Source organism: Natrix helvetica (genome assembly GCF_964273705.1).
Source record: "Natrix helvetica genome assembly, chromosome: 3".
Lineage (NCBI taxonomy): Eukaryota > Metazoa > Chordata > Lepidosauria > Squamata > Natricidae > Natrix > Natrix helvetica.
Window position 1 is genome coordinate 134,115,710 of NC_138549.1, and position 21,384 is coordinate 134,137,093.

The following is a 21,384-nucleotide window of genomic DNA, read 5'->3' on the forward strand; positions in this document are numbered from 1 at the left end:
AAGTAGTCCTAATGACTTCAATCACGGCAGAGGCAGTCATTAAGGTACTACGGCGGCTTTTCGCCACTCACGGCCTGCCCGACCTCCTGGTCTCCGACAACGGGCCCCAGTTCACGGCCATGCAATTCGAAACGTACTTAGCAGGTCAGGGAATTCGGCATGCCCTTGTCGTGCCATTCCATCCGGCTTCGAACGGACAGGCAGAGAGAATGGTGCGATCTGCAAAAGAAGCCTTCGCTAGGATGGGCCCAGGTGATTGGCAAACACGAATTGATCATTACCTACTAATCCAGCATATCACCTCTAGCGCCACGACGGGTAGGAGCCCCGCTGAACTCCTCATGGGCCTCCGTTTACGGTCTCACCTGGACCGACTTCACCCAAACTACTCTGCCACATCGCCCCCAGACTCCACAAGCAAAATTCGGAATTTTAGTATAGGGGATTCAGTATACGCCCACAACTATGCAGGGGGAACGCTGTGGATTCCGGCTAAGGTAATTGGTATCACGGGTCCTCGATCATACTTGTTGGAACTAGAGGACGGTAGAAATTGGAAAAGACACATAGACCAACTCCGGGGTCGCCTAACACATTCCAACCTGCGATCTGCTAACGAAGACTACATTCCGTCAGAAAATCAGCAACTCGAGAATCCGGACACAGAGGACTACAGCACCACGGAGCCTGGAGTGGAACCAGAAATCAACGACAGAGCGGAACAGCATCCAAGCGAGGGGAGCCTTCCATCCCCCGACTGCGAAACGGAACAAGCGGAACAAGCCGATCTCACACCCACTCCAACTCAACCCGAACTCCGACGATCCACCCGAGTAAGGCAGAAACCGGCATATTTAAAGGACTTTGTCACTAACCAGAACACTCCGTCTAAAGGGAAGGGGTGTTAGATATTAGCATATATCGCTGTAAGTCTCCACTCAGGTCCGCCGCTAGGGCGGGAACAAGGGGTTGTTCTGATTGGACGGGAGGTGTACCCGATCCCTATAAAAGGGGAGATCTTAGACCGCAAACTAAGCTGGATCACTACTACTACTAAATAAAGAGCTGTTGTCACAATCGTCCGGAGTCTGTTCTCTCGTTGCCCGAATCGAACAATATTTCTACAATGTCTGCTTCTTTCTTCTTTGTTGCCATTTCCAACTTTCTGTTTTCTATTCCTCTTTGAAATCCAAAACTATCTGTCACATGTGTGGTCACTTGCATGCTGTACAATCCCTGCCTAACAGAATGACAGAGAAATAAAGGCAATATGAAACTTCCAGGTACACACCATCACCTTGACATGACCTCTTAGGTATGGTGTACTCTCAAGTTAAAATGGACCTACCTCCACAAAGTCTTCCAATTTCTACCTGAGGGACTCAAGACTATTGGCATTAAACATGTCCTCTTCCATTCTCTGACTGTAAAAAAAGGCATTTTTACCATAAAAAGATTAGGTGGTTCATGTCTGGATGTAAATTGTTTCCTGAAAAGTGACTTTAGAAATGTCTGTACATTCCAAACCATACAGTACTAACAATCTTACAGACACTATAGTCAACATGCTTTCCAAAAGGATGTATTCCTTCCGCATCACCTCAGTGCTTTTTGGAAATGTAAGAAAGCATCAAAATACATTATATGACTCTCCAGTGGACAATAGTGTTGATTAATGGGGTGGACAATATGATAATAGGATATGCATGCTTAGCTTCACTGTTCTTTGTTCTGCTTCAAAGGTTAGCTTTTTTGTGGCTAAGATATGCCAAGACTTAATGGGCCAAGCAGATAATGAATGAACTAAGTTGCAGCACATGTGGCCTCTTCTGTTTTTACTTGGAATCTTTATAATAATCAAATCATTATCTTTGATGGGGATTCTTTCTACTCTATTGAGGCTCTATCTTATAGGTGAGAAGATGAGACATTTGGAACTCCCTTTCAAAACGGTGGGATCTAGTTAGAATGCAACTGCATCAAGTGATTAATTTGTAGCAGACAGATTATCTGATCATAACATGACACACCCTTGTTTTTGCAGGGAAAATAGGAGAAGGAAGGAATGTTGAATATGTCCACCAGCTCGAATTATTTGTAAATCATGGATTTGGCGGACTTGGTTATTGCTGCTTTAATTCTACATAGAATATTATACTTTATTAATTTGTTTATTTAAAACACTTGTGCTTTTCTTTTTGCTTGAAAGGGCCTTTTGAGCTGCCTTTAAGATAGATAAACACAGGGCACAAAAGGTACACTAAATAGAAAAGGAAAACTAGAAAAAAGAAGCCCCCAAGAGGCTACATTTGTACGGTTCTTTTAACAACTAGCTATATCACGGCTGTAATGGCCAGCAGCTGGAAGCTTTAAGTTTTCTTATGACAACTGGTTGGAAAGAATTCAATGCCAGAAGAAGCCAAAACTACTTTGTTTTTTTTTTCCTTTTGCCAAAGTGATGGAGTGGCATACTTTTTTTCTCCTTCTTACTCTTCAGCAGTCTGATGAAATGAGCTCTCAGCAGAATTGATGACAGTTTTGATTTTCCATTTTGATACACTAAAGCAAAAAAGACTATGAGGGCATTAATTAAGCAAGATAGATTGGCATGTTAATTATCCTTTGTTTCAGGTACCCATTTGGGATATGGATAGCGTATCCTGTGTCTATCAAAGCAATGGGGAAAATCCACTGTGGTCTGCTTGCTAATTTAAAGGTGGTCTGAATAAAGCATAGCTAATTTCAGCATTAATTTCAGTAGCTGAAGGACAATGTGGGAAACCCACATGAAGATGAAATTCTGTTGCATTTGCTTGAATTTTTTTTTTATATAATGTCTCAGTTGATCAGTTGTTTCCTGTTGATATAATTGGCCTTTTTTGCCTTTTTTTAATAGGTTGAAGCATAACGGGTGGTTGTGCATTAAACATTACACCCGCAAAATGCACAATCCATTGAAATCCAGTTTTTGGAAGCTGTGCTGTTCACTTATAAAGGCACAATATCGCAAGAAACAGATCGTCTTGGCAACAATCTACTAGGAATCATCTCTAATCTTAAACAACAGAAATTTAACATATTCAAAACAATAGGAGGCCTACAATTACTCTGCATATTATGTGCAGACTCAGCTTCTAGTTAGAGTGTCCTTTTGTGGGAATAATTCAGAACAAGTCAGAGTTGCAAAGCAGGAATTTAAGAAAACTGTCTAGTATCCTGGATCTTAAAGGATGGTCCTGGTATTGGAACAAATACAGCCAAAAAAATGTAAAGAAAATACAGAAATATTTTTAAAAAACTGTTTATTTTATTTATTTTTTGTATTGGACTTGCCTTTGATGCAGCAGAAATCCTTAACTGGACACTATTGTCTGATAAGTGCAACTGACTATTCATTTAAATAACAACAAAACAGTCACTTTGTGTGACCTGTAAAGAAAAGGAAAGTGCAAAGCAGCATCTGTCATGCATTTTTTATTGATTTGATATTGTAATGCTTCCTTCTTGCTTTGTCAATAGTTCCAAGTCTCCCATTAAAATTAGTCAAAAAGTAAAATATATTTTTCTCCTCCTTTCAGTGGAATGCTTGAGAAATTTTATTTCAGAGCCACATTTATGTGATTCAATGATAACAACGATGATGTTTTTAACTACCAATCACTTTTCTTGACAAATGGTCTCCGGCTGCATAAAAGGAGGCATGGAAAAGAAAAAAGATTAGCTATGTCAGAAAAAGAAATCTATAAAGGCAATGCCTTTATTAATCCAACCAAAGTTTTATATAATAATTGCAAGCTTTTGAGTTGTACAACAAACTTGTACAAGATGTTTAGAAACCAGAAGAAAAGGAGAAGTGAAAATTGTGACTGTTTATACTGAAGACAATGACAAGGTGATATTTTCATGTGTTATAACATAAAAGGGGGCATGTTTCAACTGGATATATGTGGCCACTTTTGCTCTTTTGATTCCTCCTCTTTCAGATCCTTGTTGGAGCCACCTTGTTCCCTTATATTCAGGGCTGAAGGTATTGGAAGCCTGTAGAGGGTGTGAAGCTGAGCAATTGTTCTATTAGTGGACTTAGCTATGCAGGCACAGAAAGTGAGCAATGAGACAGGCAGAATGGGACAACTCATCTAAGCCAACTCGCAATGGTCAAATTGCAACTATCAACTTGCCACAAACAATTCACTGCAGACGATTCACCATGGCCAACTCATCAAGAGACAATTCCTGAGAGCTAGAACAATTAATCAGTGGAACAGCTTGCCTCCAGAAGTTGTGAATGCCCCAACACTGGAAGTCTTTAAGAAGATGTTGGATAGCCATCTGTCTGAAACGGCATAGGGTTTCCTGCCTAGGCAGGGGGTTGGACTAGAAGACCTCCAATGTCCCTTCCAACTCTGCTATTGTATTGTATTGTATTGTATTGTATTGTATTGTAACTCCTTGCGGGATAATTCAACAATTCAAGTTAATTATTTAAAATTATTTTTTAAATTATTTTAATGTTTGTTATTCACATTTTATTTTGTCCCTTCTTTGGCATCTGTTCTTTAATGATTCTTTTTGACTACTTCTTCAACATCAGTGTAACACATGGGGAATGTTCCACGGTGAGTTGGCCTCACTGAGTTGATCTGCAGTGAGTTGGCCACAACAAATTGGCTGTAGAGAGATGGCTGTGGCAAGCTGGCCATGGCGAGTTGGCTGTAGCGAGTTGTCATAGACTCTGAGACGGGGGCTGAGATGTGGGACTGCTGGTAGGGCCAGTAGTCATTTGCTGTACTTCTGCAGCCCTGCCTTCACTTGAGTGAAGCAGAAAGGCGAGTCTCTTCTCTTTCCTTTATTAGGCTCACTGTGCTCAAAATTAAAGTTAATAACTAATTCCTTTAGGAAATTATTTATATGAAGATTTCCTTCCTCAGTTCCACACAGAGACACAAATTACATTCCATATTTCCATTTTCTGAATGTGGAGCCAAGAGAAGCTTTAATTCACATGAAAGCTGCTGGGCACTGAGAAAGTTATATTGGTAAGAATCATTGTGTGGACCTTTGCCTTGGAAACATAGTCATACCGGGATCAGAGTGATGCAGTGGTTCAGGTGTTTGATTAGAAACATTCAGGGTCAAGTCCATTTTTAGCATAGACACTCAATGGGTGACTTAGTGTTGCTCATTATCTCTCAGCCCAAGCTACTACACAACCATGTTGTTGAGATGAAAAAGGTTGAGAGTGTGCTATATGTAAAAGTATGGTGTCTTGGTCTCCAGAATAAATCTCTCTCTCTCTCTCTCTCTCTCTCTCTCTCTCTCTCTCTCTCTCTCTCTCTCTCTCTCTCTCTCTCTCTCTCTCACACACACACACACACACACACACACACACACACACACACAGGTACAGTAAGAGAATTCCATTGATTTGATTGATGACATCGATCATAGTTGCAGGAGTAATGTTCCTTCATGAAGTTGACATGAGTTAGAAGTCTTGTTACATTTAAAGAACATCTCTGCTCATGCTGAAAATAAGAAAGGTGGGCTTGGAAAGGTTGTATTGATTTTTACTTCAGCATTGCAATATTTGTATTATATGATATTTTAAATAAGCCAGCACAAATGATGGAATACAGGACCATCTGGATGGAATTATAATGATGGGCTGCTTGGTTGTTTCCTTGCAGATGTTTCTGCAAAAAAAAAAAAATCAACCAAAGCTCGACTCCACAGTTCAGCCCTGAACTAAAATATTCTCTTCTATTGGAATTATAACTACATACTTGCAGCTCAATATGGGCCGCCCCTAGGTTCGTCTATCACTTTTTTCATAATTCTGACGGAAATGATTTCAGATCTGCCCTTTAGAACTGCTTATGAAACTGGTAAGATGAAAAACTTGGTACTAAATTATTCAGGAATAGTTGACATGTTTGAACACAATTCTGCACATGAATCCTAATGCTGACTGAATTAATCAGAATGAATTCAAGAGTGAAGAAGGTTTCAAATGGTGTGTTTTAGAAGTTAGGAGGGCACAGCAGCATTTAAAAAAATACTGTTTTCCCTGCCCAAAACACAACAGATAGGCTTTCTATAGAAGCAGGAAATCCAGACAAATGTTTTGTCTACCTGGTTGCTAAGCAACATGGAAGCAAGGCTCCTAATTAGATCTGCTCACCCCGAGTGACCTCTTTGCTAACATACATTTTGATGCTTTTAATGAGAAATGAACGCTTAGTTTTACACCTTCTAGGTGTGATTGCCCCGACATTGCTATTCAGACATCTCTGAGGATAATTAAACCAAGAACTGTAGAATATCTGAGATATTAGAACATGATAAATGACACAAATAGGGCTCCATCTCTAAATTCTTCAAAACAGCTTTAGATGGAACTGGCAAGTCAGATATCTGTTTTCCTGCCAAAAGGCAAACACTCCCTACTACAGAAATATGATTTCCACTTTCTTCAAAATGTTCATCCTCTCCTCATGTGTTGCACATACATTTAAATTTCTCCCAAATTAACCTTTGCCAAGCTGCATGTTTATATGTTGTGGGCATTGTTATTTAGGAATTACGATACCAGAAAAAGGTGGAGATACTGGTTTTATACAATACAATACAATACAATACAATACAATACAATACAATACAATACAATACAATACAATACAATACAATACAATACAATACAATAGCAGAGTTGGAAGGGACCTTGCAGGTCTTCTAGTCCAACCCCCTGCCTAGGCAGGAAACCCTATACCGTTTCAGACACATGGCTATCCAACATCTTCTTAAAGACTTCCAGTGTTGGGGCATTCACAACTTCTGGAGGCAAGCTGTTCCACTGATTAATTGTTCTAGCTGTCAGGAAATTTCTCCTAGGTTCTAAGTTGCTCTTTTGATTAGTTTCAACCCATTGCTTCTTGTTCTACTCTCAGGTGCCTTGGAGAATAGTTTGACTCCCTCTTCTTTGTGGCAACCCCGGAGATATTGGAACACTGCTATCATGTCTCCCCTAGTCCTTCTTTTCATTAAACTAGACATACCCAGGTCCTGCAACCGTTCTTCATATGTTTTAGCCTCTAGTCCCCTAATCATCTTTGTTGCTCTTCTCTGCATTCTTTCTAGAGTCTCCACATCTTTTTTACATCGTGGCGACCAAAACTCAATCCAGTATTCCAAGTATGGCCTTTCCAAGGCATTATAAAGTGGTATTAACACTTCACGTGATCTTGATTCTATCCCTCTGTTTATGTAGCCTAAAACTGTGTTGGGTTTTTTGGCAGCTGCTGCACACTGCTGGCTCATATTTAAATGGTTGTCCACTAGGACTCCAAGATCCCTCTCACAGTTACTACTACTAAGCAAGGTACCATCTATACTGTACCTGTGCATTTCATTTTTCTTGTCTAAATGTAGAACCTTACTCTTTTCACCGTTGAATTTCATTTTATTAGATAGTGCTCAATGTTCAAGTTTGTCAAAACCCTTCTGTATCTTAAGCCTATCTTCTGGAGTGTTGGCTATTCCTGCCAGCTTAGTGTCATCTGCAAATTTGATGAGTTCCCCATTTATTCCCTCATCCAAATTATTGATGAAGATGTTTAAGAGTACTGGGCCTAAAACAGAGCCTTGGGGTACTCCACTGCATACTTCCCTCCATGTAGATGCAATTCCATTGAGGACTACACGTTGAGTGCGGTTGGTCAGCCAGTTACAAATCCATCTGGTGGCAATGCTGTCCAACCCACATTCTTCTACTTTATCTAGTAGTATTAAATGCCTTACTGAAGTCCAAGTAAATTATATTGACGGCATTCTTCTGGTCCACTAATTTTGTCACTTTGTCAAAGAATGCAATAAGATTAGTCTGGCATGATCTGTTTTTGACAAACCCATGTTGTCTTTTGGCTATTACTTTGTTTACTTCTAGGTGTTTGCTAATTCGGTACTTGATTATCTTTTCTACCTGCAATGCTTCCCATAATCACAGGGGATATGACACATAAACCTGAATGCACATGCAGTTACAGGTTGTCCTTGGCTTATGACTGTAATTGTGTCCACTATTTTGATTGTAAGTCACAATGGTCATAAAGGGGGTTACCACGTGACCAAACAACTGATTTAATCACTTTTTTGGTGATGCTTGCTAAGTGAATGTGTGATAGTAAGTGAATACATGGTCATTAACCAAACCTTGTGTTTTTTGCTGGAAACTGAAAGTAAACACGGGTATCTGGCAAAAGAATCCTAAATTATGATCATATCACTGCAGGGAATTACAAACAGCTATAAATGCAGGCCGGTTGCAAGCCACCTAAAGTGCAGTCATGTGACTGTGAGGGGCGGGGCATACATCAGAACTTTGAATCTGTGATTTTTAGGATCTGTCATAATCTATCATAATCTGTCAAAAACCAGTCGCTAAGTGACTGGTCGCAAGACAAGGGCTACCTGTATTCTCATGTAGTGCAGGAAAAGACTACTATTGTTGTCACTTAAACTGACAGATGGTCCATTTTTCAAATAAATGTATAAAAGTCAATTGACAGATTAAAATTCAAAGCTGCAAATGACAAAAGATGGCAATTTTAAAGGAGGCAAATTATTAATGGGAATAAATATTTTTCTAAATGTTCATAGGTCATAGATCCAAAATTCAAATCCTATGATTTCCTGATTCTCCTGACTTACCGCCTAAGGAGTAAATCACCATACATGTGGCAAGGAATGGATTGATTATGACTGTCTCTTGGTATCTAATGAATGTTATTTGCATCACTGTGCAAATTATATTCATTGTATGATTTCCATCTTTTGTGTGATAAACAATTGTGAGGTGATTTTTATCAGATGTCTTGTGAACAGATAGGGCAGAATTGAATGTGTGACTGCCATTGTTTGGATTCACACTTTACACTGGGCCAAAATACTAAAAGTCAAACTCAGGTATTACATTAGTAAAATAATAAAGGTGAGACATAAATAAATACAAAATTAAAATAAAATAAACTTAAGTTTATGCCTTTCAGTATCATGGAAACCTAGGGAACTATGTTTAAATTAAAATAATATTCAGGAATGCATGCGTGGAATACATCTAGGGAGTTGCATTCCTTATTATTCCACATGATAACTGTGTGAAATAAGGATATGAGAAAGGGTGAGAGCTTGGTAATTAATGGGGTGGAATGAGATGTAATGTGCTATTGTATTGAAATCCCAGGCAAGATGCAGGCATCTAATGGTACCTCATTAAATACCTCTTTCAGGCTAATTAGACATCCCCCATTCCTAAAAATGGCGAGTCATTTTATATCAAGAGGCAACCAAGGCCTTTATTTGAATTTCAGGAGAAGTCACTAAGGCAGTAAGACAGCAATTATTGGTGCCTTTGAAATTCTAACTTGAGCAATATTGTCTGTGAGTCTAGATTAAAAGGGAGTTGCAAGCATGACTGCAGGTTGTATTGTGTTCCTCGTAATTTGTCTCACTGTCTGTACAACATTGTCAATGTTCACTTTCCTCTTATGGGAATACAGCCAATAGTCTAATGTAGATTCTGCCAAAACTTTAACTGTGATTCATAAACCATTCCTCCACCAGAACAAGTTTCCTTTATGGCAACATTTCTTGGATCTTTTAAAGACTTACCATTATTGCATTTTTCCTAAAGATATGATTTGGATAATTTGGGAGGCAATTTACATAATCCCCAAAAGGGTTTTGAGCATGTGGCAATTTAAAATACATTATGGCAAACCATCTGTGAACTGTATCTGATTCCAGCCAGGTCAATTTTCAGGAGGAGAAGGATTGAGGAGGGTGAGATGGGGTTTAAGATTTTCATACTTTCGCTGGTCACGGAATGGAGCAAACAGATGGTCCATAGTTATACGCAGAAGACTTTGAAACTACATCTCATTTTCAAAGTCCACGTACAGAGCTGTTAGGCCCATTTAAGCTGTAAAGTGGATACTAAAGGAAGTGACCTATTGTTTTCTAAATCCTTTTCTAAACACCTGCAGCCTTCCTGGGCCTCAGACCTATTTTTAACCTCAGAAACAAGTATGTTGTCTTTACTGTATTAATAAGGAACACATTTGTAAAAGCATTTGTGGGTTCCCCTGACTTAATTTCTCAAACAGTGTTACCAGTGATGGGTTCCTAACCAGTTTATTACCAGTTCACTGAGAGAGCTTTTTGTGTTTCAGTGACTGGAAGGGTGTGTCTGCTGCAGTCTAAAGCTGGCAATAGATAGGCAGATCTCCAATGTCCCTTCCAATTCTGTCATTCTGTACTAGAATGTGTAGACATTCTGTGCAAGAAACCATGCAAGAGACATGTTAACTTCATTTTTCTTTCTTGTTAGCTTGTAATATTTTCCCAAAGGAAAATGTCATCTTTCTGTCCTCTCTTCTGTACTTTGAAACATGGTAATGGGAAGAATGTCAGGGTTCCAAATAGCATCCAAAATTAAATCAGAGTCCAAGGAAAGCATTCCTCAAAGTTCCAATTTATTAAGAGAACCATGTTGGCACATCTGGGAAAACCTGAATCTGAAAGCTTCCCAGTTTTCCCCACCCAGTTGAAAGTTCAAGATCTTGCCCCCACACCCACAAGTTCATCACATGGTCCAATCTTCCACTGCCATGCTGGCAGTTCCACCCACCCAGTTCCGGTCAGGTGCAGAGGTGCAAAGACAAAGGATGACCTTGGCTGTCTAGAAAGAATTTTGTTATGTCATCTAACTTCATACAATCCCCTTCCCATTTTGCATAGAAAATGCATAGTGGAATAATGGAAATTGTGACAGGCCAAAGATCCAGAAGAAAAGATGGCTGCAGGCCTGACAATATCTTCCCAAAAGAAAACGTCATTATTATGGTCCTCTCTTCTCTACTTTGAAACATGGTAATGGGAAGACTTTGTCTGAAATATTTTCTCTTTCTGTTACCTTTTTCTTATCTCTTTCCCATCTCATATAAAGGGGACAGTGTTCTGATTCCTTCAGCGCAGCTGTCAGGAAAAGGCAGTAGGGCCAAAGATCTCTTTCTCAGGACATGTTCCAGTTGGCTTCCTTGTCAGACAGCAGGAAAACAGGGCTGCTGACAGCTGTTGGGGGGGGGGGATTAAACCATTTGCTAAGAACCAGGTGTCATGGCAAAATCGGCTCATATTACCTTATTTATAAATCCTCAAGTAGTGAGCTTGAACTGAGCTCTTGGTTCTTGTGTGAACAGGCAGGCTGGGGGAGGAGTTTAGTGATGAAAAAATATCATGAAAAGCAGGTGTGTTGCATGTTTTTTGTTGCACGATTCTCACATGCTTTTTACATGCTGCTCATTAGACTCAATAGCTTTCATTCTCTTTAATTGCATTTGTAAACATCTGCCACTTTATATTTTATTATATCTCTCAAAGGTTATGAGTTGTACGGAGCCATAATTTCCTTCTGGTTTGTGACTTACTTGCATAGTACGGTAGGTAGTTGCTATCTGTCCTTGAAATATTTTCTACTTTTACCTGGATTGTCACTTACCAGAATGTAAAAAGATGGCAATTTGTTCTTTCAGACTTGCACGTTTCTTTTAATGTAGACTTATAGCTCATTTATCTTGTTGTACGTCTGGCTCCCTGAGAAAACTACAATAGCATACTCTATCCAAGAACTTTTGTTTCCAGAAATTTATTTTTTTCCAGAAAATTTAAAAGTGTGTTCCCTTTCATCAAATTGTACATGTGGTCAGAGAAAACCCTCTGGTTTTCAGTGGAAGTCGGGATGAAATGACACAAGAGATGCCTACAGCTTAACTGAAGTAAGATGAAGAGCATATCCAACTGAGCACAGATAAGAACCTTTATTAGGGATTACCTCATGGCAACAAGAGTGTTGAAATGCATTTATTTCCTTGATCCCATTATGTCCATGGACACCTGGCTGGTGATTGTATTTCAGATAATTTTTCCCCCTTGCTTGGTAAGCAAGTTCCTGGAGGACTTCTGCAAGATTTTGAGGACTGTTCTAGGCATCAGTTGGGTAAAGTTGGGGGAGCCAACTCAATGCTATGTGCTGAGCATGCCCAGAAAGAAGTCACATTGCTACAAAATGCAGATTCCACCCTTAGTTTAGCATTACAATAGGATACAATAAAGAGTTTTGAAAGCTGCTGTTGGATCAATTGGTACATCAGGTAACTAAAGCCATCTCTGTACCAAAGAGGAGTCTAAACTCAGAATAGAAAGGATTCAAACAAGCTTTTCCCTTTAATATTTCATGAAGTCAGGGCAGTTGTCCACAGGATCCAACTCTTCAATTAGAATGACAAAAGCAGTATCATGCAATCAAATGTTAAGCTGACCCTTTTGTATGTATATACATCACAGGACATTTACAGAAAGGGCAGAATTGATGTCATGCTGCTGCTTTCGAAATCCCACCTACCCAACATGTCCTGAATCTCTGACTATATTATGATTAATGATTGTAACTATGATTTATGATCTTTGACCTTACTTTGTTGTATCTACACTAAGAACGTATGCACTGGAGATAAATTCCTTGTATATCCAATCACATTTGGCCAATAATGAATTCTATTCTATTCTATTCCATTCCCACTAGCTTAGATAAAGATAAATGTTGGATGTTAACCAAAAGCTGTTCATTGATTTTATAAGCAAACGATCATTGATAGAGTCTTTTGAAATCCTTATAACTCTTCAATTGTTAATGGTGTTAAGATAATTTTTTATTATTAAAATTGTTTGCCACCCATCGTGCAGAAAGATCATTTCGGTGGGATCAATCACTTTGGAAATATAATGTGATCTTCATCTTATTGGGTGGCTCTTTACAGAGACTAAGAAAAGTGCTTCGAAGTCTGTGGAAAAAAAGAAAACATGTACTTGTTTCTATGCCCACCAAAGATCTTTCAGCATTTTTTGATTCCTTCTAAGGGCAAAAGTAGTTCTTGTGTTATGCCTATGTTTAATTCATTCGCAGGGGTAAAAGAAAACACACTCAAGCATCTCCAAATCTCCAGATGGTCTTTAAAACTTGGCTGTTTGCTTTCGGTAGCTGAAACAGGAACACATTTTGTGTAATTAGACAGCACTGGCACTTATGGGTTTTTTTCTTCTCATTCTATAAAAATTATACAGTGCCTTCATTGACATACCCTAAATTATTAAGTCAATATTTAAGACAAATCTGAGGGTGTACAAATTAAACTGAACTCTATTACAACTTCAGGGGGAGGGGGTTTAGATTATTATACATACAGATTTCCATATTAAGGATGGGAAAGGATCACAAACCTACTTTTCTTTAATCAAACTGTTGAGTATGCGCCCCATTAGCAAAAGGTTACATTAATTCCCAAATAATTAAAGACTGAGTATTAATCATTTTGATAGTACAGAATGGTACTATCATTTGAAATAAACAGGGGGTCCATGGACAGATTCACATGTCTGGAGAAAGCTTATCCACCACACAGATAGTCTGATCCCATCAATCGCTTGTATTTATATCTCATCCTTCCTTTCAAAGGGTTGAGTGGTATAAATGGAAGGATAATATATCTTCACTTTATAGAGAAACCTGCAGTGGTCTAGCTTAAAATACAGTAACTGGAACAAAGTCACCACTAAATTCCACGATCAAACAGGACTCAAATCTGGAATTAAAGGCTAGTTGTGGTTATGCAGCCTAGTTCTTATTGTGTATTTCCCCCCCCCCCACCCCGATATAAGGATTCTGATTTGTCTTTAGTATCTACAAGATTTTAACAATCTCCTATAAATTTACAATAAATACAAATGGTTCCTGGTGTGTATTGTAACTTTTGGACAAAATACTAATGAAAGAAAGTTTCATTAAATAACTGCCACCATGACTGGTTTCTCCATTTTCCTATGTAGACAATATAACAGTTTGCTAAAGAATGTATGACTGTACAAGCAATTTCATTTGTAGGCAGTTTGGAGATGATGTCACTTTTATTAATAAACTCTTGGGGAGGTGATCCCTGGAGAAAACTACAGTAACTACAGTATGTTCACACACAGTAAGAAATGCAAAAAGAAAATACAAAATCAGGAAAAGGTCTGTTAGAGCTTGGGGTTTCAGTGAGGCATTCAGAGTTTAAGGCTTTGAAGGCAAAAAAAAAAAAATCAAAGATGAATAATTCTTGCTCATCGGGATGTTGGGGTGATGGGAAGGCTAGTAACACAGTACTCCTTGGACATAATTCTAGTACGGGATGGATTGTGGTGGGTGAGACAGAAATAACTATTTTTTTTTAAAAAAAAAGAACAGTTAAAACCAGAGGGATAAACTGGTTGTACCAACTCCATCCGTCTACATTCAAGTCCCACAGTCTGTCTCTTCTTACAAACTTACACCTCATTTATAACTTCATTGTCAAGTGCTTATTCATTTGCCTGGTGCATAATCCAGGAATTAGTGCTCACACAAAAAAAGCAGAGTTTAAAAAAATAAATCCAATCACACAGACATACATGTAAGTGCATGTAACACACTCTTACACTTGTGACCTAATGTTCTGTTGCTACCTGACCTGGAGACAAAGTGAATATATTTGGCAAACTTGAAGCTTATCCAAATGATCGACATTGGCAAGCACTACCTTAGGAAACTATCGTTCCATTTATGAAATACATTTTGTCAGACAAGTTGTGCTTGGGGTAGTAATCTCTATCTACTTATATGTGTTAACTTGTTCTATAGAAACCATCTTCTTCATTGTTTCCCCATCCTGGTCTGAGGTCTGAAAAATATTTCTTTCCCTTTTCTTACTTCTTTCTCTCTAGTTCTGGACAGAACAGTTTTAGCAATTGAAATGATGAGTCTTGGAATTCAGACCCAGACTGCTGTGTTAAAATCAAACCCTGATTGAGTATGTTCTATTGTAGTGTGGACCTTCTTGGCATGGGGTTGGGGCTTGGCTTTCCTTCCTTCCTTCTTTTCGCACCTGTTGACTTTGTCTTGAGATTTTGCTGTGCTCCCACGTACTGGGAAGTAAAACAGCCCCTTCTGTTTGTTGCCTGTTTGTGGCCTCTTTAAGATCTCTGTCTCTTTGCTCTTTGTGGGCAGCCAGCAGGGCTTCTCTCTTAGTAATCTGTCTCTATCTGGCCGGACACTCCTTAAAAATTTCTTGAAGAGATTGGCTGTGAGGGAAAATTTCTTGTAGAATTCTTGGGACTTGCTACTTGGCAGAGATGTCTCATTCTTTTCTCCTTTTCTGTCTATCTCTGGTAAATCCAGCCAATTACCAACTAGATCAGCAAAGATGTTATCACCCAGGATCAAAGGTTGCCTGTTCCTACTCTGAGACATTAATGAGCAAGTCCAGTCTTTGTTCTCATCAGAAAACCAACAATCCTTACAAACTGACTTAGTCTCAGACAAGCAGCTGGTGTCTTGAGTAAGCCAACTGCTCGTTGTGTTGTCACTAGATGACTCCAACATTCTTGGTGAATGATACTCTGTTGTGCTCGCAGTTGAAGAAGGTCCACTGTCATCCTCACTACCTATGCTGCTAAGGGATGAAGCTATGTGCCCATGGTTAGTGTCTGGCAAAGAAATACGACAACACAAGCTGGTAGAGCGTGACACAGGAGTTGAGCATAAAAAGGCTGAAGATCTGCAGTTGTCCAAATAACGTTTTCCCAGCAGGGTCTCATTCTCTTGGCTGGCGTCAAGCCTTGCCCTTGGCATCTCCTTATTGTTTTGATAATAGTTATGCTGGCCAATTCCTGAAACCTGGTTTGGGTTACTTGAAATCTCCAGCTGTTCCAAAGCTGTCTGGACCTGGAGCAGTTTCAGTTCTTGCAGAGCACCCATCATGCAGTTCATCTGTTCATGCAGCCCGTCTCCAACCTCCTTCATGGATATCTGTTGTAAAAGAAAAAGACAGAGGATAAAGGCAGTATTCACTAACATTTATAATGAAATATATGTGAATCAACTGTAATCTACTTCTGCATTTTACATTTATCATAATATTTTCCATTACATCCAACTTTCATCCTGATTTTTAAATGTACAGTTATATAATTCTCACATTACATGCTTTGGCTTATTATTATTTTTAATTGCTTATAAAATATAAGTCATATATTCTGAGAGAATTTGATTTGATTGCATTAATGGGTTGCATCAATTTTAGTCTTCTTTATTTTTACCATGATTTTTATTATAGAAAGGATGATTTTAATTAATCAGCACATACCACATTCTATTCCTTTATTTTCTGAGAACACTTTATATTTTTAATCAAACATTAAGAAACATTTGAAACATGTGACGTTTTATTGTTACCAACAAGATTGTTAAACTTGTCTTTATTCTTAAAAACCATCCTTCACAATCCTTCACAAAAACTCTCTCTCTCTCTCTCTCTCTCTGTGTGTGTGTGTGTAGGGGCTATACACAACAGACACACCTGCATTTTATCTGCTGTTCAGGAAAAGTAACGTTCCATCAATTCAGAACAAGAAATGTATAATCAAATTGATAATCAGAACAGTGATTTAATGAAAAAATGCATTAATTAAAACATAACAAGGCTGTTTTTATTTTCAGGTTGCTGTATTATTGGCAAATTGTCTTCTTGTAACCCAAATAGTATGTTAAACATGCCAGTTCTTCCCAACTTCTACTGTAACTGTTCTACTTTGTTCGTTCTTTTCTGAAGGTCTTCTTCCCAAAGCAGCTTCCCAAAACTAACTGGGCATACTTCCTAGCAGCTGCCACTACTTATTCCTTAGTCTCTAGAACTGAAGGGAAAGGTAGAATTATTTGATGTTCTGGGTTTTCAGCCAGGTTTACAAAATGAAAAAAAAACCACCATTGACTATTTTAACCTGTATTTTGGTCAAACTGACTACAATCACTTTCTGTACAATGCTGTTGTAATGTAGCTATACAATTACCACCTGTATCCATGGCTTACAATTATGCCTCCAAGATTATCTGCCTTCATGTTACTAAGCATGCTCTACTATCTGCAATTTCCATGTCCTTGGGAGCCGAATGACACTGACATTGTTCTTCAGAACCCTGTGCCCATGTAACTATTTCCAACCACGTCTTCTGTAGTAAGTTTCAAAATTGGATTCAGGAACAGCTGAAGTAAAAGCAAGAATCCAGTCTGCCTGCCAGAACGTATACAATATATAGCTGCTGCACACTCCCTAAATTGAGGTTCCATTTCAAAATTCTCTCTTTCTGGCAAGTTTACAGTTAAATCTTAAGTTCAAATCAATCAAGCTTCTCCACAGTGCACAAGCCACAGCCATCTTCTTTTTATAGACCAGCTATTATGTTACTCATGTGCAGAACCTCTGGAGTGGGGGTGGGAGGGAGGAGGGCATCTGTTCTCTAAGCCTCAGAGAAAACTATCACCTTACCTCTTCTCCAGGTTTTGCCTCTCTCTGTCTCTCTCTTCCTAATCTTTTCTGCCTTGCAAGTGGAACACCCTGACTTTCTTTATCTGAAGCTCTGCAAAAGTGACCTGGGAAACAGCTTGGATGCTCTCATTGGACACTTCCCATCAAATTTCCTTGCAGGCCAAGTGGTGTAATCAGGCAATGATGAGTGACAATGGGTCCTGCAGTAATGACTGTGGCTGATAGGAAAGTCAGCATATGTTGTGGAGCTGGGCTGTGCAGTTCATTGATTTAATTAACTCCCCCTTTTGGGGAAAAGGAGGGGGCATCCTCCTAAGCTAAGTCTCATGTGACACAAGGAACCATTAGGAAATATGAATATTTCAGAAGCCCTTGTTCTCTGCTTCTACTGAGAGAGGGAACGGGAAGAAACACAAGATTAAAGGTCTTCGCTAGAGAATCAGATTCATCACTCATAGCGTTATGGCCTGAACAAAGATAAAATTTGTCCAGATTTTAAAGCTGTATTACTCACATCTTATTTATAATCACAACCATAAATTGGATTTCTCCTTTTTTAAACATCCACACAACCATCATGTGAAGTATGTTGGGTGGGTTCCGTCTGCTGCTACTGCCGGTTTGCTCAGGGACGTGCTGCGTGCACGCGTTTGATGCGCGCATACGCAGTACTGTAAAAAACGCTTCTGCGTATGTGCAGAAGCTAAAAACAAGATGGGGGGGGCGTGGCAGGCTGAGTTATTACCTACTCGGCTGAAGCAGGCTGAACCGGTAGGAACCCACCTCTGGTTGGGTTAAGAGAGAATAATTAGTCTACAGGAATCTAGTAAACTTGGCATAAGCTTGTGGATTTGGGCCTCCTGAGCCCTACACCCGCACTCTAGTTAATACTTCTTTTCAATCTGTCTATCACTGACATGGCAGCAGTGGTGTTTTCAATGGTGGAAGTTGTCTTTCAGCTATAGAGAGTCAAGTGCATCCTATGATCCAACAGAACTCACCGAGGGACAAAAGACTATGCCAAAAGTGTTTTGTGAACACTTGCTTATTCATACGTATTTTAGGTGCCAGCAACTGCACATACTGTAAATTAAATGTAAGGCAGTAAATTCAACTATTCTTGCAAGAAGGCTTTAAAAATCTAATAGAAGTCAGAGAAGACTATAATTTAGCAAAGGATGTAAAGTCATGAGGAGAAAAATGTCAGTAATAAAATTAAAGATTCAATCTACTTGGCAAAATACACTGCTGTATCACAAATCTTGGGCATAGCTGTCTAGTCCAAGCCACATTAATGTCATTGGCATCATGATACTTATAAAAATGACAGAAATCGTGTCCCCATCCGACTCTCTGTAGACATCCAAGCTAATTACTTACCTGGTACCTAACTAAATCTATCCTATGTGCATTTTCTTAGAAGTAAATTAATTTAATACTATGTACCCTCAACATAGAGCAGGCTTGAAATATTAACTATACTTTCTTGAAAGCAGGTCCCCTTAATGGATCTTATTTTTTAAAGTAGACTTTCTCAGTCTATACTGTTGTTGACATAAGCTCTTTATTAACAAGAATTGATGAATATTTTAAGCAAAAGCATTCAGAAAGCACAAGATTGTTCTAGGATAAATATGTTTAGTGTTGACTTAATCTAGGACTATTATATTGCATATAAACTCAATCTCTTTTGTTACCATCTTGCAGTTACTTTGCAACTTTGATTTTTTAATTAGTGAAATTTAACACGGATAAAAATGAAACAGATGCACACACACATATTTTGAAATAAATTTTTTTATCCTATTTAATCAACAGTTCATATAGTTTATCTTGTATCAGCGATGGGTTCCTACTGGTTTGGCCGAACCGGTAGTGGTATGGCTGCATTGGTCGCTGGAACTGGCAGCGACCCAGGCCTGTCACGCCCCCGAACCGGTTCTCCGGTCAGCGACATTGGCGCCGCCATCTTGTTTTTAAGTTCTACGCATGCACAGAACAATTAATTGAATTGCGCATGCACACACAGCGCATATCCAGCGTGCGCGGATGAACGAACCGGCAGTAAAGCCGGCAGGAACCCACCCCTGTCTTGTATATTTAATTTTATTATATAATCTCAAATTTACTTCATATTAAATAACACAATGCACATGGTACTGTTAACCAAAGTTATATAAAGACTGTTACATAAGTCACACTGCAGCTGGATGTCTAATGTTACCAGATTTTGGTGTTCCACTTATAGGAGAATTTGCTGTGAAGTCAGTTAAAACAACACAGTAAGTTGCAAGCAACCTAAAAATAACAGCCAATTAAAATATGTTTGCTCCTGTTCCTTAGAAACAGTTAATTTATGGTTTATATAAACTGAAGAGAAATCAGAATGTAATGTTTCTTAATGTGAGACTTCCACAGGGAGTCCATGAAATCACAGAGGGAATTAAATTTAATTTTGGCCATAAATTAATGAGATAGTACCAGGCTCTGAAACCAAACCTAACCATAGAAACCAAACCTGTAAGGCAGATATTTTGATGAGTCTTGCAAGTGCACCCGTTTTAAACATGGACTGAAAAGCTTCTAGGGTTGAAAGTGCAACTCTGGACACCATAAAGAACATGAGAAACAACCTTAGCAAGACATTTTCAAGTTGTAGGAATAAAAAATGACCCCCTTGAATGGAAGAACTCAAGACATCTGAGGAGCAATGTTGCATAAACTTGGCCCAATAGGAGAATTGTATATAAGGAAACGTGAAACTGCATCCCAAGATATGAATAAGTTCTCATCAGCTATATTGGAGTCATGTTAATTTGCCATTTATGCATCCTATAGTTGAGTCAAGCAAAAACTAAATGTTGGAGTTTTAAATAATATGTTATCAAACAGTCGTTTATTACAAACTTTTCTTTCAGGCTAAAGGAAGTCAAGGCCCTCAAAAAGTTCACTCCAAATCCCTGCTAATGCTTTTTTGGTATATACTACATCTGAAGAAATTATGCAATGTGAGATCATAAATTACATTTTTTTTGTTTAAACACAGCAATTCATTGTGTATTCCAACAATTAAGGTATGGAAATACGGTGGATGCAAGGAAAAAGGAGAAGGAATAGTTTAAAAATAAGAATCTCTAGAACAGTGGTTCTCAACCTTCCTAATGCCTTGACCCTTTAATACAGTTCTGCATGTTGTGGTGACCCCCAACCATAAAATTATTTTCGTTGCTACTCTATAACTGTACTTTTGCTACTGTTATGAATCGCAATGTAAATATCTGATATGCAGGATGTATTTCTATTGTTATAAATTGAACATAATTAAAGCATAGTGATTAATCACAAAAACAATATGTAATTATATATTGTGAAATATTTATTTCTAATTACAAATAAATGAAATTTTGTCTTGAAGCATGGTGTAGCTTTGGTTTTTCTTGCTTAAGTGTTAAGACTTTACTTTACTTCTACTCCCCTCTTCTTTGGGGCAGCCCCTCAGATATTGGAAGACTGCTATCACATCACCCTTAAGTCCTTCTTTTCATTCAACCAGACAGACCCAGTTCCTGCAACTGTTCTGCATATGTTTGAGTCCCCTAATCCTCTTGGTTGCTCTTCTTTGCACTTTTTCTAAACTAGAGTCTCCGCATCTTTTTTTAGAGGCAGCCAACATCTTGTCTGCTCCTAAATTTTGGGTCTGAAAAGAACCACATCCTGGAGGCTGGACAACCTTGGCTGCTATACAATCATACACACACATACACAGAGACACACTGGCTTTATTCCCACAGCCTCCTTAACTAAGTTGCCTGCAGCTTCATTCACAAACTTTCTTTCGCTGCTTGGATGGATCTTCAACCTGGTTTGGGGTTGTTTGCAGGAGTGCTCTTGACCTTGGTGGTGGTGACAAGCTTAACCTTAATTTATTGGGGA

At 38.7% G+C, this 21,384-nt stretch overlaps 1 protein-coding gene across 2 annotated transcripts in view; it reads right to left on the bottom strand.

Moving 5' to 3' along the window:
- Window positions 1–13,981: 13,981 nt before the first annotated feature.
- INKA2 (inka box actin regulator 2) overlaps window positions 13,982–21,384 on the bottom strand; it is a 41,468-nt gene continuing 34,065 nt past the window's right edge. For both annotated transcript variants that reach the window (XM_081946688.1, XM_081946689.1), the window contains exon 2: window positions 13,982–15,934. In XM_081946688.1, coding sequence (XP_081802814.1) covers window positions 14,897–15,934 — 1,038 coding nt within the window. In that variant the 3' untranslated portion in view covers window positions 13,982–14,896. The remainder of the gene's footprint in view (window positions 15,935–21,384) is intronic.